The sequence below is a fragment of the Mesoplodon bidens genome, assembly GCF_964165515.1.
Source record: "Mesoplodon bidens genome assembly, chromosome: 4".
Taxonomy (NCBI): domain Eukaryota; kingdom Metazoa; phylum Chordata; class Mammalia; order Artiodactyla; family Ziphiidae; genus Mesoplodon; species Mesoplodon bidens.
The window spans coordinates 91,161,973-91,188,435 of NC_138160.1; the positions used below are offsets into that span (position 1 = coordinate 91,161,973).

Consider the following 26,463-nt stretch of genomic DNA (forward strand, 5'->3'; position numbering starts at 1 on the left):
ACCATAGATCTGATCTCTTTTTTCTACAAATCTGTTTGGTTTTTTTTTTGAAGTATATTTGACCTACAACATTATGTTAGTTCCTGTTATACAGCATAGTGATTCGATATTTCTATGCATTTCAAATTGATCATCACGATAAGTCTATATATGGCACCATGCAAAGATATTACATATTATTGACTATATTCCCCACACTGTACATTTCATACCCATGACTCATTTATTTTGCAACTGGAAGTTTGTACCTCTTAATTTCCCTCACCTGTTTCTTTCCTCCTCCCAGCCCTCTCCCTTCTGGCAACCACCTGTTTGTTCTCTGTATCTATGACTCTGTTTATGTTTTATTATGTTTATTCATTTGTTTTGTTTTTTAGCTTCCACATATAAGTGAAATCATTACAGTATTTGTCTTTCTCTGTATGACTTATTTCATCAGAAAAATGTCCTCAGGGTCCATCAGTGTTGTCACAAATGGCAAGGTTTCATTCTTTCATATATACACACACACACACCACCACGTTTTCTTTATTCATTGACCCATCTGTGGATACTTAGGTTGCTTCCATATCTTGGCTATTGTAAATAATGCTGCAGTGAACATGGGAGTACATGTATCTTTTCAAATTCGTGTTTTTGTTTTCTTCAGATCAATACCCAGGACTGGAATTGCTGGGTCATATGGTAGTTCTCTTTTAAATTTTTTGAGAATTCTCCATACTGTTTTCCATAGTGGCTGCACCAATTTACATTCCCACCAACAGTGCACAAGGGTTCTTTTTTCTCCACATATAAAGTATTTTTTAACTAAGGTGTGTACATTTTTTTTAGACATAATGCTATTGTACACTTAATAGACTACCGTAAACATAACTTTTATATGTACTGGAAAACCAAAATATTGTGATATTTGCTTTATTGCAGTGGTCTGGAACCAAACCCACAGTATCTCGGAGGTATGCCTGTGTACAAGAGGATGTGTGTAGGTTATATGCAAGTACTACACCATTTTATATGATTTGACATCCAAAGATTCTGGTATCTTCAGGGGTCCTGAAACCAATCTTCCCTGGATACCAAGGGACTCTAGTTAGATTCACGTACGTGTTTTTCTGAACCATTTGAGAGTAAGCTGGAGGCATCTTGTCTCTTTGTCTCTCAATACTTCATTGTGTTATTTCATAAGAAATAAGGATGTTTTCTTAGATAAGCAGAAGATAGTTATCAAATTAGGAGCGTTAGCAATACTACAATCTAGTTCACAGGTTATATTCAAATTTTGTCAATTGTCTCAATAATGTTCTTTAATAAGGGCTGCTTTTTCCCCACCCAATCCAGGATCCAACCTAGGATCATGTAGTATTGCTTGTAGTTGTCATGTCTTTTTAGTCTCCTTAACCTGAAACAGACCTCAGCCTTTCTCTGGATTTCTTGATGTTGATATTTTTGAGGAGTGCAGACCTCTGTTGTAGAAAGTCTCTCAATTTGAGTTTGTCTATTTCCTTATGATTAGCTTTAGGTTATTTATCTATCTGATCTATCTATGTAATCTAACCTAATTTATTTTGCTAGAGTATCACTGTAGTTATTTTCTGTTGTCCTCAGTGCATCCTGTCAGGAGGCACTTGTCATCTCTTTGTCCCCATATTGGTGATGCTATTCTTGATCACTTGTTTAAGTTGTGTCTTTTAATTTTCTTTACTGTACTGTTACATTTTCTGCCTTTCGAATTAATAACTAATTTGTAGGAGATACATTGAGAATAGGTAAATATCCTGTTCCTCATCAAACTTTAATGTTTTAGTTTTAGGATCCATTGATGATTTTCTAATTCCATCATTGCTTCTATAATTATCAGTTAGTATTCTATCAATACTAAAAGGAAGAGCTTTCCTTTTTGTTTTCAATTTATTTGTGAGCTCATGGATTCTTATTTTATTCAATGGGTTATAGTCCAGTACTATTATTATTTATTTTGATTCCCCAGTTGTCCTGCATTTGGCCAGTGGAAGCCCCTTCAACTATCTCCTGATTTATTTTTATATGTTCCCATGACTCTTTGACCATTTCTTTAATTTATGCCCCAAGAATATGTTCCAGGGTTATCTTGTACTTTCCTAGCCTCAGCCCTGGAATAAGTAATTTCTTTAAGGTTATTTTTAATAGAGCATGGCATTTAGAGGTCAAAGTCTGGGACTGAAGATAATGTTGTTTGGTACTGAGGTGTTATTGCACTGAGCTAGGAAATGTGTGTGTGTGTGCATGTGTGTGTAATTGTATATATAGAGTTTGTTTAAATATATATTTGTGTGTGTATATGTATATTTATTCATGTTAGTACTACTATCTCCTATTTCAACTCAGTATCATAGGGTTCTGCTCTTTCATATTTACATATTCTATAGTTCCTTTTCTTAACAGTGTAAAACCTGGTTCCTTTATTCTAATTTACTCAGTCTTGAAATACATGAAAGTTTCAGAATTGCTAAACCTATACTACCACAAAAACCCAAAATTACTAAATAGAGTTCAAGATTTCTTTTTTTTTTTTTTTTTTTTTTTTTTTTTTTTTTTTTTTTGCTGTACGCGGGCCTCTCACTGCTGTGGCCTCTCCCGTTGCGGAGCACAGGCTCCGGACACACAGGCTCCGCGGCCATGGCTCAAGATTTCTTTATAATTTTTTGGAGGTAAATTACATATGTGAAATGGACAAATTATATGGTCACTTTGAGTTTTGACATGTATTCTTGGTTCTCTGACAGTTTTGACTTTTCCTTCTCAGTCTCCTTGGTGGCTTCTCACCTCTGTGTTAATCTTCAATATTGTTCTACAGAGTTCTCTCTGTTCTCTTTTCTGTTATCCTGTGTTACACCTATTTGCATCATAATCTCTGCAACTAGAATCAGGATCAAGATTGACTCATTTTTGTAATCCTAGGGCCTCTTTTAGTCTTCGGCATATGTAAGGTGCTAAACAGGTGTTTGAGTGAAAAAAAATGTGCACAATTCTATTACTTATGTCAATTTATAGGTTGTTTGTAGAAGCCTTCTTTGAGAATCCTGAATAAATAAAAGATCAGATTTGTATAATGCCCAATGAATAATCTTAATTCATTAATTCTAATCTGTGCATTTATTATGTTTTTTATATTTTATCCTCTGTGAAATTGAGATATATCTTTAGCGCTTCACTCTTAGAATTGGTGTGAGTCAGGTGTGAAAAATTCTATTGACCCATTCTTGGTAGAAAGCACCAGCATCAAAATGTCTTAAGATTTAATGAACTATGGTACAGTTACTTTGGCCATTTCTGCTACTGTATGTTATGATGATTTGGGACTATTATAAGCTATAAAAGATAGTTTAAAATCCCTTAATGTTGGGGTTGGGGAGTGCAAGTTGGAATGACTTAGGTTACTTTTCTATATTATGTAACAGTGAGTTGCTGGGTTATGCGTCTCCACAGAAGACAGGACTGTTAGATCCTAGAGGGCAGTGACTTGGTCCTGGTTATTTCTCTGGCTCCACTGAGCACAGTAGCTTTCTAATATCTATCAGGTGGCAGAGTGCTTATTTCACCTCCAACTGATTAACTTCCAGTGTTATTCACCCTGCCCGGGAGAACACAGCAGTGGCAGAATCCTCCTCTCAGGGAGTCCTGCTGGGAATGCTCGCTAAGGGTAATGCTGGGCAGCTCCTTTATTTTAGAATCCAGGAGACCAAAAGAACTCTGTTGGGTCTAAATGTGTTGTGACTTCTATTTCATTTATCAATTTAAAACAATAACACATTTTCTTTATCAACAGGGGTGAAACCTCGGTCTGGCTGGTCTATCGATCCTTTTGGACATTCACCAACAATGGCTTATCTTCTAAAACGTGCTGGATTTTCTCACATGCTTATCCAGAGAGTTCATTATGCAGTTAAAAAACATTTTGCATTGCATAAAACGCTGGAGTTTTTTTGGAGACAGAATTGGGGTATGTAGTGTTTGATGAAAGTTGAAGATCTCACTTGACCTAGATGTTATTTCACAGGGGTTATGAACTCATGCTGTTATGGGTTTTATTCAGAGTGTCAGTCTTGAAAATATGGTTGCCTAAAGATACACATAATTGTTTTTTCAATGTTTTTGTGTCAGGAGTCTTTTAAGCATTGGTGAAGATATTTATCTATAGAACATTGTAGATTCTTTTTTAAGCCTAATGGAAGTAAATAAATACAAGTAATTAGCCTTTTGCAAATAATGCTTTCACTTGCTTCTCTTTTAAAAAGTACCTGTTTTATCACAAAGTTGTATGTGCATTAGAACTAATGTCCAGTCATATATCTCATATTCAGCCAGTGTTTCTTCCTTCTGTCTCTCCTGTCTCTGCATCTAGTAAGAGTTGCCTTTTAAAACCTTAATCCTGTCCTACTAGAACAGTCCTCCTATTACCTGTGTCACTTGTTTTCACACTGTTCTGTGGACACGCAGGTGTTCCAAGGATGTACTTCTCCAGCTCTTTGCTGGGGCAGAGGTGACAAGATTTAGGCCTCCTGAGAGGCCTTTGCCTTTCCCAACCCCCATGTAATTCAGAACACCTTATTTTCTTACTTAATTTTATTTATTGAGTCCTTATTATGGGCCATGCATGGTGTTAGATGCTTTATATTCACTCTTTCATTGAATCTTTATAATTCTTTAAATTAGTTTCTATAATTATCCTTTTTAAATGGTGAAGAAATGGAGGCTTAGATATGTGAAGCCATTTGCCAAAAATCATACAGGTAGTGGGTACAGAGCTGAGATTTGAATCCAGTTCTGTGCTGTTCCAAAGCCCAGGTCCCTAACCCCTAGTATATACCACCATCAGTATTAAGTTCTTGGTAAAATTTCATCTGAAAAAAGGATTTCATTGCTAAGACAATATTCAGAAATCACTGTATTACATCATACTTGCTTCTCTGTGTAATCTAGACCCTCCTTAAGTGTTTCGGAAAAGTCATTTGTAAATTTAGATGGTATCTTTATGTGTACTGTTGTTTTTTTCAATAAGGAAACATATTAGCTATATAATTTTTTATCCTGGAAAATTAAACCTAATCTGTAGGGAAAACAAGAGCTTGTAGGGGATTTCATCCTGTATACTTTGATCAAATGCAAAGGAGCATATTAATTTTTTTATAAAAAGGATTATTAATTTGAGGGAGCCCTACTTAAACTATTGCTTACATTCAAATTGCCCATAAATATCCATCACCAGGAAATTACTGAGTACTTTTATGTACTTAATACCATGTTAAGAAGAAATCTTGCTTATAAGAAAATTATAGTCTAATTTGATAAAAGACAAACACCACCAAATGCAGCAGATAAACTGAAATGAGCTGCTAAATAGTATGGCATGAAGAGAGGTAGAGGATGTGGAGTATATCCTTGCTTCATAGCAGAAAGGAAAGGAAGTTGCCATAAGTCCTGGGACTGTGACAGCCTCTGTGCAGATAGCAAGCATTAGCAACCAGCATCCATGATGCCACAATCATGAATGTGATTCAGTGAAACAACTTACAGCACACAAATGTACGGATTATAGTAGGTTTAAAGTTTGGAAAAGACCTGGTAATTATTTTAACTAAATGGAGTATGAGAGAAAACTGGAATATTTTAAGACTTACCTGATAGATTTGGACATGTTGCTTTAAAATGATGTTTTGGAATCAAGTTGAGCTTCTTTGTGTGTTCTGCTTCTTAATGAAGCAGTTGTTTTCAGTTTTTTTAAATGTACATGTTGCTTGTTTGTTTTTTCTTGTTGTCTGTCTTTATTATAAAAGCAGTGCATTGCTGAGAATTGGAGATCCATACGTAAAGGGGAAGAGGTATTTGCAGATCAGAATCATAAAAAGATACCACTTTTAACTCTTATCGAAGTCCTTCAGCCTTACTTGGTGGGAGGCTTTTGACCTCTCGAAAGCAGTGATATCAACACATACTGGCACTGAGGTTTCAATTAAAAACAATTCTGTGTCAGGAACCAGTGCTCGTTTTCTGTATCTTTTTTGTTTGCTTTGTTTTGATTCTTCTTTTTGCTTTTGAAAATTACTTTTACTTTTCCTCTGCCTCCATGGAGAAAAGCATCATTGGCTCTTTATTGGTGAACATCAGGGTGACTCCACAAAACTCTCCTGAGTACACTTCTTTCTCATCACTACAAAACCAGTATTTCCCCAGTATCTTCACAACCCCTTCCTTCTTCTTCCCTTATTCTTCCAGGTTCCCTTTTTACGCCCTTCCTCTCTTCTCACCCAGTCTCTGCCGCTAATGGTCTCTCTCAGAGTGTCCTATTACCTGAGGTGGGAGCAGATGTGGCAGGAGCTGGCAGCCAGGGATAGACACGGCCATAATTTTGGATAAGCCGGTTATAACTTTTGCTTCTGCTCAGATTATATCCTTCCAGGTCAGCAGATGCTGCTTTATGGTGGGGCTTTTCTGTCTCATCTAAGTTTAGATAGAAGAGGTAGATAGAGACAGATGTGAGTATCTTCCTTCTGGCCGGTGGTCATTAAACGCTGCTTGGGTGTGTGTTCTAGTAGTTGAAAGGGTTGTTGATTTAGGGTAGAGCTTGCATTATGTATGTATAAAGTACTGGAAATTTGAACAGTTTGGGGAAAACAAAATTTATAAATGCAGGTCTGTTGGCTCTTTATTTTAGATCTGGGATCTGGCACAGATATTTTTTGCCACATGATGCCCTTCTACAGCTATGACATCCCTCACACTTGCGGACCTGATCCTAAAATATGCTGCCAGTTTGATTTTAAGCGACTTCCTGGAGGCAGATATGGTTGTCCCTGGGGAGTCCCCCCAGAAACAATATATCTTGGAAATCTCCAGAACAGGTACGAAAATATGCATTTTGTAAGACAACATCTTGAACAAGCAAGCATCAGTGGCTTGTTGCTGAAAGATTGAATAAATGGTTTTTAGTAGCCAGCTTATCCTTGTTCAAGGTATTCATTCAAACTAGATTTAAAGCAACTTAAAAATACCAGAGCCTTGACTATTTGTCTTGTATGTTATAACTTAATGGAAAGTGAACAATAGTACATCAATATACAATGGATAACCTATAATACACTGTTATTACTGTCTCCTTTGCCCTCATTATAAAAGCCTTCTACTGTGTTTGATTGATTTCATATACTTTTGTTGATAATAAAACTTACGGTCTCTATGGTATAAATTGGTAAGAAAAGCAGCCCAACTGCAAAAACACATTTATTGAAATGGAACACATAAAGAGTGTAATTATCTGTTCCCTTAACAACAATTTCAGTAATAGTGAATGCTGCCCAGCTCTGATGAATACACATCTGCATCTTTCTGATGTTTTTGACTTATAGAAAACTTTAATTAGGAATATTTATACTTAAAGATTTTTAAATAAAAATCAAAGGAATGAATTATTTTTTTTTCTTAAAAGAAAACTGTCCTAATGATGGAAGCATCTCATTAAACCAAGCTGCCTATACTTCTAATTCTGGTGCTTTTAAAGTTTAATTCCTTCACTTTAAAATTAGTGGCATGTAATGCATTAAAATAAAACATTGTGTTGTAATATATACCACTCAACTCTGCTAGAAAAATAATATAGCCTTGTAAGATCGTTGCTCTGGGCTCAAATCTCTTTATTCTTAAAAAGACTTTTAAAAAAGTGTGTGTGAGGATGAAGGTGGGATTGGGTCTCTGCATTGTGTCCTTGTGGCCATAAAGAAAACATTCCAGTGTGAGCCTCTCACTGGCAGACACAAAAGCATTTTACCATGGCAGCCTTCTTGAAGCCATGGATCCTTTGTATCAAAATCTGGCTTTCATAGTTGTTTTGAAAAACTGTCCAAGGTTTGGGATCAACCTGGTTTCATTTTCTTGATTCCTAGAGAAGTGAGGGTCAATGGGAGACCCTGAACAGCCTGCTTTTTAGGGTCAGGCTACTTAGGCTAAGAGAGTAATCCAGTATATTATGTAGCAAAAGGAGTAGTGGAAAGGAAGTGGTGGAGGATTGGGGCGGTGTGTGTGTGCTTGTTTGAGCGTGGGTGGGGGATTCTTGCCTGTCTACTTGGGAAAACAGCTGTTTGTAACTGAATGGTATTTACACTCCTTTCAGCTCCAGTGGTCAGGGATAGGAGACTTCTTGAAGGGTAACCGGAATCCCAGTGCACTCATAGATATTTTGAGGCCCGTTTTTTCTTTTTTGGGTGCTCCTTAGAGTACCTGAGAACCATTTTGTGTAATCCCATCGCTGTATCATAGAACCCTTCAAAGATTACCCCCCCATCCCCCCAAGACCACACCTTGTGGTCAGTCAGTTCCAGTGATTCTGAAAGTGGTTTCCAGGCACCTGGGGCATACAGATGAAAGAATCTATATAATACCTACACTGTTTGTTTGTTTTTTTAAACTTCTTACAAGTCTTGAAGTCTTAGCTCTGCTGGTTATTCCCATGCAGATATCACCTTCCTTTTGATGTTGTGATGAACAAAGATCAGACATGGGCATTTCAACTTAATGGCATTTGATTTTTTAATTCCCTAAAGAAAATGAAATGTAACTATAAGATACAGGTGATACATTTAATAAGTTCAGTTTATCAGGTTCCTCTACTTTGCAGATAAAGAAATACCATTCTTCAACAAGTTCAGTTTTTGGTCTAGTACCATATATTTTACATATGATGATGATTCATATGTCAGGTGATTTGATGTTTCAGGGAATTCTTTTTTTCTTTGTTCTAGTTAAGTTGCTCTTTCTTACATGGTAGAATAAGTGAAGAGCAAATTGCAGCTGTGCATCTTTAAATGTGATGTTGGTCAGTGCATTTGTCATAGGTTTACTGTGCATTAGTGAGTACCCACTACCTGCCAGGTGGGTTAGGTTGGTCCCTTGGCTTTCCCAGCATTGACACTTTCTGAGCAGGAGCTTGGGAGTTAGGATAGATGCTGAATAGAAAAGGCACTTCATTAGAGTTTGTGATTTCTTTCCTCTTATGTGTTTTACACATATACATGCAAAATATGGTATATCTTATAGTAGTAAACCTTGGGATGCATTTAAATGATCGCATACCCTTTATTATTCTGGTTGCCTGGGGGATCTAGTTGGATGCTCATTCATACTATATCTTATATCGGCGATTTATGTATATATTTTTTCCTCGTATTTCTTTGGTCTTATATATCTTTCTATGTGATTAATCTCATTGTATGTGTGTTTTTTAATTGTAAGTAATGATCTAAAATTGTTTTTGGAAAATGTGGAATATTAGTAAATTACTAGTAAAAATTAAGTACTATATTGAATGCTAATCTCAGAAAACTGAGTATTGTATGTTATATAATTGGGTCATTTGTAGAGACATGGATGGATCTAGAGACTGTCATACAGAGTAAAGTAAGTCAGAAAGAGAAAAACAAATATCATATATTAACGCATATATGTGGAACCTAGAAAAATGGTACAGATGAACCGGTTTGCAGGGCAGAAATTGAGACACAGATGTAGAGAACAAACGTATGGACACCAAGGGGGGAAAGCGGCGGGGGGGAGGGGATGAATTAGGAGATTGTAAAAAAATAAATAAAATTAAGTTTAAAAAAAGAATATTACAGTTACATTTTACCCACCAAATTATTAAATTTTTGCTAATTTAATAGTTGCAAAATATTAAAATTTTTAATATAAATATAGAGACTATCAATATTAAAAGACTATCAATATAAAAAGATCATATGAGATTCTAAATTTAGTTAAATTTTTTTTCATAATTTCTACAAAATGCCTCTTTCCATCATTGATATTCTTTGAGATTTCTTCATAAATTTTAATATTGTGAATTAGAATCTAATTCTGGATAATCCTTGAAATGAAAATTGGAATAGTGTGTAGAAAAGTATATTTGTCATTTATCACTGTTTTTTTAAGCTTTGGCATTAGAAATATGGAGAACTACTCTGGGCTCATCTGCTTGTTTAATTTCACTTTCAGAAGTGCTTCCTCTTAGTTTGTGTTCCCAGACTTCCTCAAATGGTTCTCCAATTCAGCATCTCCCAAAGGGTTTTTTACACAATACGAGAATATGAAATATATAAAGCACAGCAGCACATTGTGTTTAGCTGACCTTTTGAGTCATGGGTTAGCGCCCAGAGAGATAGAAACCAAAATAGCTCATTCAACTCCTAAGCTTTATCTGTTGATCAGTATTAAGAAGGACACCGTGAGGAATACTCAGATTATTGATGGAAGGTGTTAAGTGAGTTGATTTTCTTCCTTTAGAAAAGGAAATATGGTTCTATAATTGGCTTCATTCTAAATACCTTTTTGTGTTTAATTAGGCAATTTTAGATTAAATTAGAGAAAGGGAATTAAGTCAAAGCAAACTTCAAAGTTTATATAGATGAGAAATCCTGTCTTCTTGGACTAAATTGTTTTACGACAGGCTATCTGGGAGCAAATCTCTGTGACTGACCTTTAGGAGGACATTGATGCCCCCAGTAATTATATGCCAAAGTTGGTATGTGACTTTATTTCTCTAAGGATATTCCATTGGAAAACTTTGGGTTTATCCCTCTGATAAGAATTTATGAATATTTTAAATGGATAAAGAAAATCACTATGGTAGTTTAAAAAGTCTGCCTCATAAATTATGCTAAGATAGAATATAGGTAAAATACGCAATACTTTATTTTAATATAGTACATTTTTTAATGAGTTACCCCCTTGTTCTTTTCTTAGTATTTTCCTTTTTTTCTTTTGTAGGGCTGAGATGCTTCTAGATCAGTACCGAAAGAAGTCAAAGCTTTTCCGTACCACAGTTGTCCTGGCCCCCCTAGGAGATGATTTCCGCTACTGTGAACGCACGGAATGGGATCATCAGTTCAAGAATTACCAACTGCTTTTTGATTATATGAATTCTCATTCTCAGTATAATGTTAAGGTAATGAGAAAATATTTTATTATGAGACTGTATTTGAAGTTGACCCTTCATTATTAAAAGAGGCTAAAACACAATAGCCTTAGTTTCTTTGTCCCACATCCCAGTATTTCATAGAATATGTAGTTCTTCTATAAAAGTATAATTCATGAAGAGGAAAATTATCTTATATTACAGTTCCATTTCTAAAGTTGTCCCTTTCTTACCACTCATTGAGGATTAAAGAGGCATTACTTTATGTAGTTGAAAACATGTACCTACTAAGTTGTGATGTTCATTTTCCAGTGATGCCCTGTTTTCCTTTCCTACTGAAAGTGTGTTGTTTCTTACAGTTGCATCCTGTGATTTAGTAGTGTGACTGGCAGATGCACATGTCAAGAATTTTGCAAACAAACGTCTTGTATCCAGAGACTACAGTAGCGTTTTTCTTAGATGAGAAGGCTTCTAAAATTAATCATTTGTCTGTCGTTCTTGCTCTTTCTTCCCCCCTGTGGAAAATCTATTATGTACCCTAAAGTTCTGAGAATAGTGTAAATTCCTTCCTCCACCCCACTCCCGCTTCCCATATCCATGACTCAGCTACAACATTCATCAACTCAAGGTCACTCTTGTTTCAGCTGTGCCCCACTGTCATCTCACTCCTCTCTCTCGAATTATTTTGGAGCAAATCTCAGCGGTCATGTATTTTTGTCTATAACGATTTCAGTATGTATCTCTAAATGAAAAGGACTCGGTGTAAAAAATATGATCGTAATACCATTATCACATCTAAAAAAATAATAGTAATTTAATATCATATATCCAGATAGATTCAAATTTTCCTGATCTCACAAAAGCATTTTTTTTTCTTTTTAACAGATGCATTGTGTAAGTCAGGATTCAAACAATAGTCATATATTGGACCCTATATGAGAAAATGAATTATCCAACAGTTTATTATATTCACATATGACCCTTTAAGACAATAAAAGATTTGTGAAAATACCATAGAGGGGAAGTGATATACCTGGTAGGAAATTAGAAAGGTGATGATATACCACCTTTTATGTAGTGAGAATTCAAATTTATTATGTAAACTTAAATAATATTAAATAAATAAATACACTTAAATAAAATATTGAGGTTATTCAAGATACTTAAAACTGAATTTCTACCATGTTATAAACTCTGAGCATCGGGCCTATATTTAAATCATCCCTGTAATCTCAAAGATAAAGTGCATACATGGACGTTTGATTAGAAGAGTCTGTATGTATGTGGGGATCTTATCTCTAAATATATCTTCTTGGGGAATGGTTTTGAGGTCTGCAAAAGGATCCACTGCATGATTCTGAAGAATTTAATCCTGCTTTTAGTATTTTACCTATTTCCTCCTTTGTTTGCCCACTAGAACAATTTTAAAGTAATTTAAAAAGTTGATGTATCATATACATAGAAGTGCACAAACCATTAAGTATACAAAGAATATTTTCAAATTTTAAAACCCCCATGTAATATAAAAAAAAAAAGAATGTCTATATGTGTATAACTGAGTCACTTTGCTGTATGGCAGAGATTGGCACAGCATTGTAAATCAACTGTACTTCAATTTTAAAAATAAATAAATAAATAACCCCCCATGTAACCACCATCCAGATCAAGATGTAGAACATTTGTAACCTCTGGAAGGGTCCCACAGATGTCCTCCAAGTCATTACCAATTCCTTCAAAAGTAACCACTATTTTCATGTCTATCACTGCGATTAGTGTTGCCTGTTTTTGAATTTTATGAGAAGGGAATCTTAAATATGTGTTATTTTGTGTCTAGCTTTTTTTGCTCCACATTATGTTTTTGAAATTCATCCATCCACCATTACGTGTTGCTGTAACAGTAGTTCATTAATTATTTATGCTGTATAGTATTTCTTTTTTAAAAAATATTTATTTATTTATTTGGCTGCATCGGGCCTTAGTTGCGGCATGAGGGATCTTCGTTTGCCAAGTGTGGGATCTTTGTTGTGGCATACGGGATCTTTAGTTGCGGCATGCGAACTCTTAGTTGCAGCATGTGGGGTCTAGTTCCCTGACCAGGGATTGAACCCAGGCCCCCTGCATTGGGAGTGTGGAGTCTTAGCCACTGGACCACCAGCGAAGTCCCAATGCTGTATAGTATTTCTAGTATCCATTTGATATATATATACCACCATTTATCCATTCTATTGTTGATGAACATTTGGGTTGTTTCCAGTTTTTGCCTATTACAAATAATACTGCTTTGAACATTTTGTGCATGTTTTGGTATACGTGTGTGTGAGTTTATGTGGGTATAAAATGGGATAGAGTTCTGTGGTTATTGGGAATTTACATGTTCAACATCACTAGATATTGCCAAACAAGATTCCAAAACAGAAGCACTGGATATTGCATTGTATGACGGTTTCAGTTGCTCCACTTCCTTACTCAGACTTTGTATTGTCAGGATTTTTTTTAAATCCTTTATGATAGATGTGATGGTTTTATTTTGTATTTCTTGTCGTTAATGAGGTTGAGTCTCTTTTCATAAGTTTATTGCCATTTGGATATCCTTTTTTGTGAAGTGCCTATTTAAGTCTTTTGATGATTTTTTTTATTAAATTGGGTCATCTGTCTTTTTCCTAACCATTTATAGTTCTCTTATGTATTTTGGATTGAGTCTTTTTTTCAGATAAAACTTATACACATGTTGTCTCCCACTGTATAGCTTGTGTTTTCTCTCTCTTAATGCTGTCTTTTGACGAACAGAAATTCTTAATTTTAATTGAATGTAATACAGCAGTATTTTCCTTTATGGTTAGTGCATGATACGTTTCGCTTAAGAAAATTTTGTTTACCCCCATGGTCATGAAAATATATTTCTTCTGAAGCTATCCTCTAGAAGTTTTATTGTTTTACCTTCGACATTTAGGTCTGTAGTATATTTGGAATAGATTGTTGTGTATTGTGTGAAGGGAGGGATCAAGATACCTTTTGCCCATGTGAATATACAGCACCATTTATTGAAGACCACAGTTTGCCCACTGCACTGCAATGTCGTCTTTATCATTAACCATGAGTGAGACGAATGTATGTGTCGGTCTGTGTCTAGACTTTCTATTCATTTTTGTCTATCTGACTGATCTCATAGTGTCTTAATTACTACAGCTTTATAATAGATCTTACTATCTGATAGTATAATTCTAGTTTTGTTCTCCTCAATATTGCATTGGTTATTGAGCTCATCTGTACCTATTGGGTCTGAAGTTAATGCTGTATTTCCTTGTATTTGTGACCCTCATTTCTTGCATGTTCACACACACATATTCTGCTTCCTAGTAATTACATTCTGCTTCCTGGTAATGAGATTAGGGAGTAATACGTAATATTAACTAAAATGTATTGAGAGATTATGATTTGGTAATTAAGTTTTTAAAGTGCTTTACTTTATTTAAAAATGTCTTTCTGGTTTTACCGCGATATAATTTGACATATATCACTGTTTATGTTTAAGGCGTACAGCATAATGATTTGACTTACATATATTGTGGAATGATTACCTCAATAAGTTTAATTAGCATCCATCATCTCATATAGGTATAATAAAAAAAAGAAAAAGAAAAAATATTTTTCTTGTGATGAGAACTCTTAGGATTTACTCTCTTCACAATTTTCATACATATACAGCAGTGTTAACTAGAGTCATCATATTGTATATTACATTCCTAGTACTTATTTCTCTTATAACTGGAAGTTTATACCTTTGGACTACTTTTCTCCAATTCCTCCTCCCTACCCACCACCTCTGATAACCACACATCTGCTCTCTTTTCCTGAGTTGTTTATTATTATTATTACATTTCACATGTAAGTGAGATCCACAGTATTTATCTTTCTCTTTATCTACTTAGCATAATGCCCTCAAGTAAAGTGCTTTACTTTAACAATTATTGAACTCTCCAGACATTTTCTGGTAGGTACTATAATAACTCATGAGGAAACTGAGGCGCAAATAGATTAACTTGCCCAAGAAACACTATATTTGGTGAAGCCAAGATAAGAGTAGGTAATATAGTTGAAAATTGATTTTCTTTAATGTAAGCATAAGGATTTGGAAATAGACATCCACTTTGCTGTTACAAAATTTATGATATCACAATTAGATTATAATAACATATTTATCTTACTAACATCATTGTTATGTTTCTGGTTGATATTTTGCCTTTGCAATGGAAGAATAATAGCTAAAACTTATACCGTTATTTGCCAGTCATGTTTCTAAGCATTTTACTTAGAACCCTATTAGCTGTAACACAGAGAGACCCAGAGACATTATATACTATGCTCAAAATCACATGTTGCATAAGTGGTAGAGATGGAATTCAAACCCACATCATCAGGATCCAGCTTCTGTGCTGCTCTTAATAACTGTTGGAGTGCCACTAACTCTTTTTGACTACTTTAATTATTTTTCTGCCACACTGAATCAAAATGGCTCTCAATATCTGTGTGTGTGTATGTATGTATGCATAAGGTCAGAAACAGCAAAATTAGCATCTTATTAAAAAGAACACATTCTCTACTTAATTGTCTAATTGTCTGTTTACTTCTAGCAACACTGCCTTTTAATATCTGTTTATGAGGTCTGGTATAATGTTTCTTTTTTCCTTTGATTTATAGAATAGTTTGGGCTCATAAAAATGGATTTATGTACTAGTAATTTGAGTCACTAGTCAGAAAAACCGTTTCATTTGAGCAGTCAGCCTTGCAATTCTTTTCCCTCTTTGTGTTTTACCTATATTCATTGTTACCTGCTGGCAGAGAAAGTCCATTTTTTTAATGACCTGCTGTTCTCAAAGTCTCTCTTCTCTCCATTATAAAGAACACACTGGGGAGAAGGGGAGGCCAGGGGAGGGTATGTGCATATGATATATGAAAATACTTAATAGCTAACAAAACTGTTTTTCCAGACTTCTGGAACATTTTACTCAAAATACGTGTCTTTTATTTTTGCTGCTTCCCCCACTTTCCATTCATCTCTGGATTATTCCATATCCTGATCCTTGCATACTTGGAGATTCTAGGGATATGTACGGAGTTTTCAGATCCACAAATTTGTAGCTCTAAATAACTCTTCTTACTGCATAGGTGTACAAGTTTTCTCTTAGTTTAATTTGGGACTTGATGCAAGTAAAAGAAAGTCACTGAGTGCTTTCCCCCCTGCATTTGAGTAAATCTGAGCTATATATTTATCTTAACTTGGAAGCATGTCTTAAATATTTATTAGTAACTTTTCCTTTCAGTGTTAGAAGCAATTTTAAGGTAGAGATGAATGTGTGAATAAGTGAAATGTACCTTTTTTTTTTTTTCCTAGATACAGTTTGGGACTTTATCAGATTATTTTGATGCACTGGATAAAGAAGATGCAGCTAGTAGAAAGAATAGCCAATCAATGTTCCCGGTTCTAAGTGGAGATTTTTTCACTTATGCTGACAGAGATGATCATTACTGGAGTGGCTACTTTACATCCAGACCCTTTTACAAACGAATGGATAGGATATTGGAATCCCATTTAAGGTACAGTTACCTTTAGATAGCTACATTTATTTTTTCACTTCTTTTATGTTATCATAAACTATCTGTAGAGTTTTGCATAATATACAGCATTTATGCAGTGTTAGGTTGCATTTAATATAATTGTGAAATTTTAATGCAATCAGAGATGTGTCTCCAAACCATCATCAGATTATTACAGAGGCTTTTATTCTGGAAGGAAAAGCAGTTTATGTAATTAGATTTTCTGGGAGTTGTATTCAATGTTTTATATTTTTCTAATTAAACTACTTATATTATTTGCACACCATGGTAGTATTCAGTGACATCATCGTGTGTCTGCAGGTCAGTAACCTGGCAAGCTGAATTGTTGGAAACGGGCAAGGGTCAAAAGGAGCAAATAGGGTCTCTCAGTAGCCAAAATGTAGGCCTCAAAGTACATACTCTAAAACCAATGTACTTTATATGTGGGAGAATTTTAGAGACTCCATCTCCGTTCTTATTTATTTATTTGAAACATTTCTATCGGTATGATTTTCTGCTTAGAAGAAGAAAATTTGAAAGAGATGAGAACAGATGGAGGCAGAGTGATTGGTCAAAAAAGTAAACAGATAAGGAGACGACAGGAAAGTCATTAGAAAAACATAAAAACACTCTAACCCTGCATTATCCAGTTCTTTTCAATCACTATCCAATAGAACTTTCTGCAGTGATAGAAATACTCTATTTCTGCACTGTTTATGCAGTATGGTAGCCACTAGCCACATGTAACTATAGAGCACTTGAAATTTGGCCAGTGTGACTGAGGAACTGAACTCTTAATTTTATTTAATTTTAATGAATTTTAATATACATAGCCACATGTGGCTAGTGGCTGTCATAGTGGAGAGTACAATTCTATGTAACTGAGTCTCATTGTTTTTTGATAAAGAGAAACCACCCCAAGGGAATCCTGAGGCTTTTTCTATGTGTGTAGCTCAGGAGAGTAGTTTATTTTCATGACAAATTCATTGTCAATTAAGTTCAAAATATGAATTCATGATGATTGATTTTCATGATGAATCTTGGTATTAAAAATAAAAATTTATATCAAACCTACCCTCTTCTATGTACTAATGGATATTGAATATATTTTGGACAGACTTTTTATAAAAATCATTCCTTTAAGAGTTGTACTTTTTTATAGTAGTGTGTGTTTTTATTATTTTTACTGTTGTTTGTGCTACTGTTCCCACAGACTAACAACAGTAACTGTTATTTAAAAACCTAACCTTTGACTATTTTGGGGGATATTCACAAACGTGCCAGATGAATATACATTATTTGTAACAAAATAGATTTATATATTACAGAGATTTCTGCATTCTTACCCAGTAGAATCTTAGTTATCTTTATGTTAGTTATCTTTACAGTTAGTTATCTTTATGTTATTCATAATTTTTAAGTGTCAAGTATTTTTTAGTGGCAAAGAGTTATGAATATTGGTTCAATCTTAATTTATTGAACTTAAGGTGTTACTTAAATATATTACTACTGGTAATATATTTTGATAATTCTGCTGCTTTAAAATAAAACAATAAACCTATAGTAAGTTGAATTTCAAAATGTAATTAATTTATTTGAAAATAAGTTAATTGTGTGATAATGATATTTCATCCTCAGCTCATTTGTAAAAAATGTGTATAAAATAGAAATGTACAAAGAAGAAAATATTCTTGAAATCCACTTTTTTACATTTTGTAGTATTTATATGTATATATATTCTTTCCATAACCAGGAATACTTGCTCTGGATATATATGCATACATATACATATAATTTCCTTAATTCCTATATAGTGATTCTCATGCCATGAATTTCAGAAGGCTTATAATTTTATAAAGTGGAGATTATTTAGTTTCTTTTAATTATTTCAAAAATTCAAATGAATTCTTTTTTTTTTAAAGCAGTTTGAATCTCTCCTTGTTTTTTGATACCTTGATACATTTTCATGCTGCCTTGATTTTTCTCTCCATCATCTTAACATGTTTGTGGTAAAGAATCTTATATTTTTCACTCCATCAAGGCATGTCTCTTTTTAAAGAACTTTTAAGAAACCCATCTTGAACCATGTCCTCAGATTAAAAACATTAAAGATGAAAATTATAAACCCCCATATTATTGCTCAAAACTGTCCTTAAGCTAAAGTATTTTTATTCTTTACTTTAAAATACTAAGAAAAGATGGCATAAGATTTATCATCTTTCAGTTTCTAATGTTAAATTATCTGTAGTTGTTGTATGTTATCATTCAGCACTTAGACTAACTCTTGTCTCTGAGCTGTCTGGCCATCATTTTCTTCTTCTCCTTTACTGTTAGTCTAACACTCATGTGGCCATGCATTTCCCCACCACCTCTCCTCTTAATGTACCTATGTGAGAGTAAATGGCTTTCTGGTGATGAAGTTCATGGTATGTGTCTAAGCTGCTGAGAAGAAAGGACAGAAACACTTATCCAGTTCTTACTGCTTTGAGATATTTTTTCCCTATGCTATATGTAAATGGACACATCTTTCTGCCAACAGGTACTGGCTTCTCTTCCTTATATCACTGAGACATGGTGTTCTTTGATGATTGAGAATTTAGACGTATTAGATGGATACCTTTGTGGTTTTATAGAAATGTTTATTATCAATATCTGTCTTATAAACTGATGGTACTGAAATCATGGATTTAAAAAAACACATTTGAAAATATATCACTGCCACCTATTTTAGGTAGTAAACTAAAATGTTTGTTTTGAAATAAAAATTAATGACTGTTTTATGCAATTAGGGCTGCTGAAATTCTTTACTATTTCGCCCTGAAACAAGCTCAGCAATACAAGATTAGTAAATTTCTTTCATCATCCCATTATATGATGCTGACAGAAGCAAGAAGGAATTTGGGACTATTTCAACATCATGATGCTATCACAGGAACTGCAAAAGATTGGGTGGTTGTGGATTATGGTACCAGGTAATATATTGGAAAGTAGACTTAAAACAAAATCTTTTAAAATTCCAGGTCATAAGCTTTTATCTTTTGATGAAGTGTCTTTTTTAATTGTAATACTGAATTTTTATTGAAGTAAAGCACACTAAATCAAACCAATTTCAAAGATACATGTGTCACACCAAGAAAACATTTTCAGTTATGCTGACAGCCCAAAATGCTTATGTTTTGATGAAGTTTTTAATAATTATATCCCTTATAAGGTTTGCTGTAGAAGAAGCACCAATTTTCAGAGTCACCAATTTTTCAAGAAATCTGTTGACAAAGTACCGGCTGTCCCAACTTTTATTGTAGTGCATTTCTGTAAATGGAGTAGTAAAACATTATTATAAAACCAATCCCACTTTTCCCCAAGTACAGTGTGGTAATTGAGGTTACTTCTTGACCAAGGATTTGGTATCAAGTAAATCATAGTTATAATCCAGGGAGATAAAGAGCTCCACTTCATTATATAGCCATTTAATTTCATCCTATTTCATATCCATTTGTTCTTGAATACCTCATTTTTTGACAGGGGCATTGACAAAAAAGTTTAAGCCTAGAAGAAGAGCCAGGAAGTAGAAGAACCTAGAAACCTTGTCATATATGGCCGATATAAGGAATTGGGATGAAAAGCGATGGCCTGGGTATTGATATCAAAGCCATCTTTAGTTCTTGGATGGTCTGTCAGATGAATGACGGAGTAGAACTCAGTTAGTTTCATATTGCAGATCAGAAACAATGAGTACAGCCTTTGGCTCAGAATAGCAGAGGGCTTTGTAAACAGAGCTTCCCAATAAGCTTACCTTTTGTGATAGTGAGATTTCCATCATCATACCAGAGTTGAGGCTGCCATTCGTTAGGATCAGTGCAGAGGAGATTCCCACACTAGGGGAGGAGTTTTGCCTATTGTTTCACTGTAGCTTAGGTTAGTATTTCTTCCAGATTATGCTTTGATATTATTTTTAAATCATTAAAAATATGCTCTGATTATAGAATTAAAAAGTGAATCTCTTTTATACGTATTCTCATATGTGGAAAGTGTACATAGCACATAAAGTCATTATTAAAAAATTGATCCACAACTGATACTACTAATTGTAATGAGGGTTAATTAAATTTTTAGTTACAGTATTTCAACTGCCTTTCACAAAACTTGGGAAAAAAGTATTCTTGAGGTTTCATTAGTTGACTTGAGTCTTTAAAAAATATATTCAAGGTATTAGTACCTTGAATATCTTCTCAGTTTTCTTATGGCAAATATATTTGGCATCCGTCTATTGAGATTGAGCTGGGCTTAAAGTAGGAAAAACTCGTTGTATGATAATGATGTTATTTCTTCCACAGAAAGCATTTTTGAAAGTGATGTTAGACACTCCATTTTTCTTTTTCACCTGTTCCTGTCTTCTTGGTTTATTGAGAGTTTAAAAGTGAGGCTGCTGGGAATCAGACCAGAGCAGAGCTCCTAAGAGGAAATAGAGAAGTTATCCTCCTCCACTGCTTATTTGCTATCTCTCTGGCTGCAATATTGAAAGAGATTTGGGTACAGGTCATTGGGGTTTTGCTACAGAACATTTTCTGTCTCGTAACCTCTCCAGAAGGCCTGTCATTAGTTCCTCCATATGTTTGGTGTTGCTTTTAGCTTATAAAAGCATCCCCATACAAAATTGCATCTCAGAGAAAAAAGACACAATAATTCTCAAGTTGTACTTGACATTTGTAAATTTGCTTTGTGAGTACTTCACACTTCATTGAAAAGTCATAAACAATTATCAAGTCATTAGCACAGACATTTTAAGTAGGAAATTTCAAAACACAAGTTAGAGAATTATAAATAAAGAGGCAGCTAGTATTGGGTGGTCTCTTGTCCTTGGATTGGTGACTACTTTTTATTCAGATGTTGGCAGAAATGTCCCAGTGAACAAGTGTATGAGTTAGGGCCTGCCTTTGGCTTCAAAACAAAATTAATCCTATCCTGCTTATTTTTAGGCCATGTGAAAGAAGTCTGCAGGTCACTGGTTCAGGTGTGACAGCTCCACAATGCCATCAGGGTTCCAGGCCCTTTTAGCTCTCTCTTCTGCCGTTTAAGGGTGACTCTTAGTGTCATACTGTCAACAGTAGACTGAATCTTCATGTAATTATAAACTGGAGAACAAGCATACATCATGGCATATTTGGATGTTAATTCTAATCATGGCATTAAAAAATGAATTAGACTGGGCAGTGTCTATGTGGATGTTCAGCTTAAAAGTGGTTAATGGGGCTGTGTGAAGAAGGAATGGTAATGAGGTCAGTTACAGAAAGATTAAGAATTCTGTCAATTGCTAAATTGTAATAAAGATAGGTAGGAGAAGAAAATGAACAGAGGGTAAGAACGAGACTCCTAACATGTAGATCAAACTGTTGAATAACAGACATGATAGCGTCTCCTTTAGACTGCAGGTATGGTAGTAAACTAGAAAACTGTGATTCCAAAGTGACGTTTTCTGAACTGTTTCATAATAGGATAAGGGCGGGTTAGGAAATTAGAGGCTCTGAGAAATACCACGTTGATGAAATGTTGAAACATGTAAAATTTTGTTTTACCCAGTTTTCCCCAGACCTATTTACTGTGTTTAGCTTTGTTTTGTTTTCAATAAAATAGCTTTATACATACTGAGAAAGTGTTTGGGAAATGCGCCTGTCCTTAGCGGTCATCTCATAAGAAGACTGCGTGTGTGCCTTTAGGACACGAACATTGATTCGTGACATTCACTCAGTTTAATTAGGACTCTTTAATACACTGTAACACATATAAAGTTTTAGCTGATGGAGAACATGACTTATTCTGCATGTTCAGACGACCTCATAAAGATAGCCATGTAGATAATAAAAATAAACTTAGATTGAAGGAGTTGTTTTTCTAACTGAACTGTATTCATTCATGTATATGGTCTTTTAGTCTGGTGAGAACACTTACTACTATTTAGTATAACATTTGAATAGAGTGAGAAATTTAGCTGGATGATGGTCTGAACTTAAATCCGTAAGATTTTAATACTGTGGTTACAGATTTACTATGTAAATGCATTTAATTCATAACTTATTGATCATGATCGCTTACATCTTTGAAGTTAATCTTAATGCTCTGGAAAAAAGAAGTTATTTCTATCTAATTCTTTTACAATTTTTTTGTTGTTGCATGTTGCATTTTATTGTTGCAAAAACAACAAAAATGTTTTTAACACATAGATCCAAAATTGCTTCCTGTGTTGGGGAAAATAATATAATAACTCTATAAACATAATAGATTCATTCTAATGGTTGATTGAAAACATGATTAGCAAAGTTTCTCTACAGATTTCTCCAATATGAGTTTACTTAGAGGTGCCTACTCTCTAAAGCTTTAAAAAAGTAAGATTAAACTTGGAAAAAAGGCAAGTTTTTTCCCTATGTGTAGTGCTTCAACAATAGCTGGTAATGTACTGAGATTCTAATCCAGAATTGATCTTGAAACAGTTGATTCATAAGCATCACTTTGGCTCCTCAGACATAATTATACAATTTGAATACAGTTAAGAATTTCAATGACAAAGAAATATAATAAGGACAAAGACAATTTCATTATCTGGATCTGTGAAATACTTTTTTTCTCTAGTTCTTTTGAACAAGAACATGAAACTAAATTCACGAAATATCTATTTGAATTCTTCAGAATTTAAATTCTTTGAAATGTGTATACTGATTGAATTTTTTTGTGAATGAGAGTTAATCTCATGTCTTCTTTTGTCATTATTTCAATGCTTGTTAAAGATTTTTCTAGAGTAAAGTATCAAATCATTGCTTTTTGGTAGAACGCCTTAGAGCTGTTGGGGTGATCATGCTGGCTATTGTTATTATTTGGTATGATACTCATGTAGAGTATAAGTAGTTTGAATAAGTTTATGTGTTTCAGGTGTGTCTAGAAAGTTTTCTTATTTTAAATGAATCCTTATCAGTGATACCTTCTGATTAACTTTCTTTTATCCCTAAGTACTTCATTCAGGGTAAAAAAAAAAGAGCCAATTCATCATAGGTTTATTATAGGTTTCACTTTGATTACAGGATGAAGGTGATAGTGGTTTGGCCATAATTAAAGAAACTGAAAATATTATATACAGATTTTTTTTAATGTTTTTATTAAAGTATAGTTGACATACAATGTTGTGTTAATTCCTACTGTACAGCAGTGACTCAGTTATACATATATATATTTTCATATTCTTTTCCATTATGGTTTAATCACAGGATATTGTATATAGATCCATGTGCTATACAGTAGGACCTTGTTGTTTACCCATTCTATGTATAATAGTTTGCATCTGACTAATCCCAAACTCCCAATCCAACCCTCCCCCACCCCCTTCCCCCTTGGCAACCACAAGTCTGTTCTCTAGGAAAATATTGTATAGAGATTTGGGGGGGGGTGGATATTATTTTATTTATTTTTTATACAGCATAGAGATTTTTGAATTACTTCTCAGACTAGTAAAATTTTTGGTTCACAGACTCTTTCATTCATTGATGAATTTAAAGAAGATAATTGGACATTCTGCACTGCTGCTTATTTTGAAGGACAAACGCTCGTACGACTCTTACTCTTTTGATACCTTCCTAGAAATGGTTAGTTGATATCTTCTATTTTCGTAATAAAAATGTGTGATTCTTTTGTTCTTGGGTTGGAAAAGGGAGTGAGAAGCTTAATAAAAGGAGACATTGAAATATAATTATTTCTTTTTACATTATTTGAAAGAATTTGTATCACTTTATATAAATTACCTGTGTGTTCTTTCCCATAAGTGTGACTCTATTTGATTTATGGTGTGTATTTTATTCTCACTAAATCTAAGCATGAAAAATAAAATAATGAACTTATTTCAAGGTATGTAAAGCATACAGGCTTTTAGAACACTTAAGTGATATCGTAAGGTAACTGGACATTATAATTGTTATTTTCCTTAGCTTTAATTAGAAGCTCCTTGATCATATGTTTTCATATTAAAGTAAAAATGCAATAAACAGACTTACATTTTTTAAAGATGTGAAACATATGACACAAAAGTAACATAGTAAAACTTTTTGCAGAATTGTCTCTAGAATTCTGATTTATTTGATTCCTAGTTAGAACTGCTCATTATGGACTCTAGTCCCCGTAACATATGCTGTACTTGAAATCTAAATACACAATATATGCGCACAGACACAAGATTTATTTGTTTTGAATTATGATGGACTTCATGTAGCTGGAAAGAGGGTTTTTTTTTTTTCCTACTGTGCCCTTTTCATGTTTTTTTAAGGTACTATTACATAGCTAACTTTGAAACAATTTTTAAAAGTAAAATTAAAATTTCTGTTCATTTTTATAGGATTTGAAACAAAGAACACAAAGTTCTCTGCCACAAAAAAATGTAATAAGTCTGAGTGCGGAGCCAAGGTAAATAGCATAATTTCTCATAAACTTTGACCACTTCTATGACTTAACTTTTTGAGGTTTTCATGATTTTGTTCTGGACCCAGCATATATCGTAAGGCAGTATTTCATTTAATCAACTTACGAATTTAAACAATTGTTTTGAAGAAATGGATTTTCTCCCATGACTGTGTTGTATTCAATGCTAATAGCTAACACGGCGTTTGGTACATTGATAGCTGAATAAACTATTATAACAATATTTCTTACAGAATACTTGATGTTGGATGGTAAATATATAGCTTTATTCTAAAAATTACCTTATATTTATAATATTGATTATTTTTAGAGTATGTTCTTTCTTGATTACCTTTTTATTTACTTACCTTGTTTTCATTAATCTCTGATCCTGTATTTTTAAATGAAAGAAGAGACGTAATTACTATTAGAAGATAAGGGTTCCTACTGTAAATTATTTACTAGATAACTGTCATTGTGCTTGTAAAACTGCCTCATTTTCACATTGTTGATTTATGTTTAAGTAAATGCGAAAGGTGTTCAGTCAACCTAAAAATGGGGCATTTAATTGATGGCTGCCTCTGATTTACAAAGAAACGTTTTATGTTTTTATTGACAATTATTTAACCAAGTTATCCATTTTTAATGAGCAAATATCAATGTCAGTACCCAGTGTATGCAGATACACAGTGTAGTTTTGTAATATAACTTTTTACTACCTAAATTGAGAAATTGTGTATCACCTGTTATAAATTGTAGAATAAAAGAGTAATTGTAAAGTGTAATTGATGATTTTATACTTTATTAAAATTATTTTAAAATAAATGGAATCAAAGTTATTACAGAAATTTTTTAATTGTTAATAAAGTTGAGATTTCAGTTAAACATAGACTAGAGCCTTAGCTGACTAAACTTCTTCAGTAAATAGAAACTTAAAGCATATATAGGTCAACCTTAGAACAGGGAGGTAAGTATATTTTAGTAATACTAAAGTGTCACTAAAGTAATACTAAAGAAACCCTACATCTCATTTGGCTGGAAAAAAGAAGGGATTAATTTGAAAAGAAAGTTTAAGTCCTAAGTTTAGTCTTGCTGAAGTCTTAAAGCTTTCATATTACCAGGCCATAATTAGAATGAAAGGATAATGATATTGAAAGAAGAATCAGTTGTAAAATTACAAAACATTTTCTTTGTCTTAAAATAAGTAATGTTTTGATGAATTTTGGGTTGTATGGGCATTCTTTATATATTGTGTCCCTAATAAACTGTGGTGTCAGTAAGTCTATTTGGCTTTCGGCATAATCCTCTTATCTATTACCTTTTTTATCTTTTTCTATTTTGGTGGGGGAAGATCTTTTTTGCTGACTCTAAGAATAACTTATGCTTGCTATAAGTGATTCATGCTCCATCCCCAGCCCATTAGTCTTCCTGTGGGTACATGTTAAGGTGGGTGGGATGCAGTGGGGATGGGGCCATAATGAGTCAGAGGACTCATG

The 26,463-nt window shown here is 33.9% G+C and overlaps 1 protein-coding gene across 1 annotated transcript in view; it reads left to right on the forward strand.

Moving 5' to 3' along the window:
* Positions 1-26,463, forward strand: part of MAN2A1 (mannosidase alpha class 2A member 1) — a 160,248-nt gene that overhangs the window by 67,908 nt on the left and 65,877 nt on the right. Inside the window, exons 6-12 of the mRNA XM_081230853.1 lie at positions 3,806-3,979; positions 6,692-6,878; positions 10,792-10,969; positions 16,332-16,534; positions 19,324-19,506; positions 24,048-24,162; positions 24,906-24,973. Of these exons, the coding sequence (XP_081086979.1) occupies positions 3,806-3,979; positions 6,692-6,878; positions 10,792-10,969; positions 16,332-16,534; positions 19,324-19,506; positions 24,048-24,162; positions 24,906-24,973 (1,108 nt within the window). The remainder of the gene's footprint in view (positions 1-3,805; positions 3,980-6,691; positions 6,879-10,791; positions 10,970-16,331; positions 16,535-19,323; positions 19,507-24,047; positions 24,163-24,905; positions 24,974-26,463) is intronic.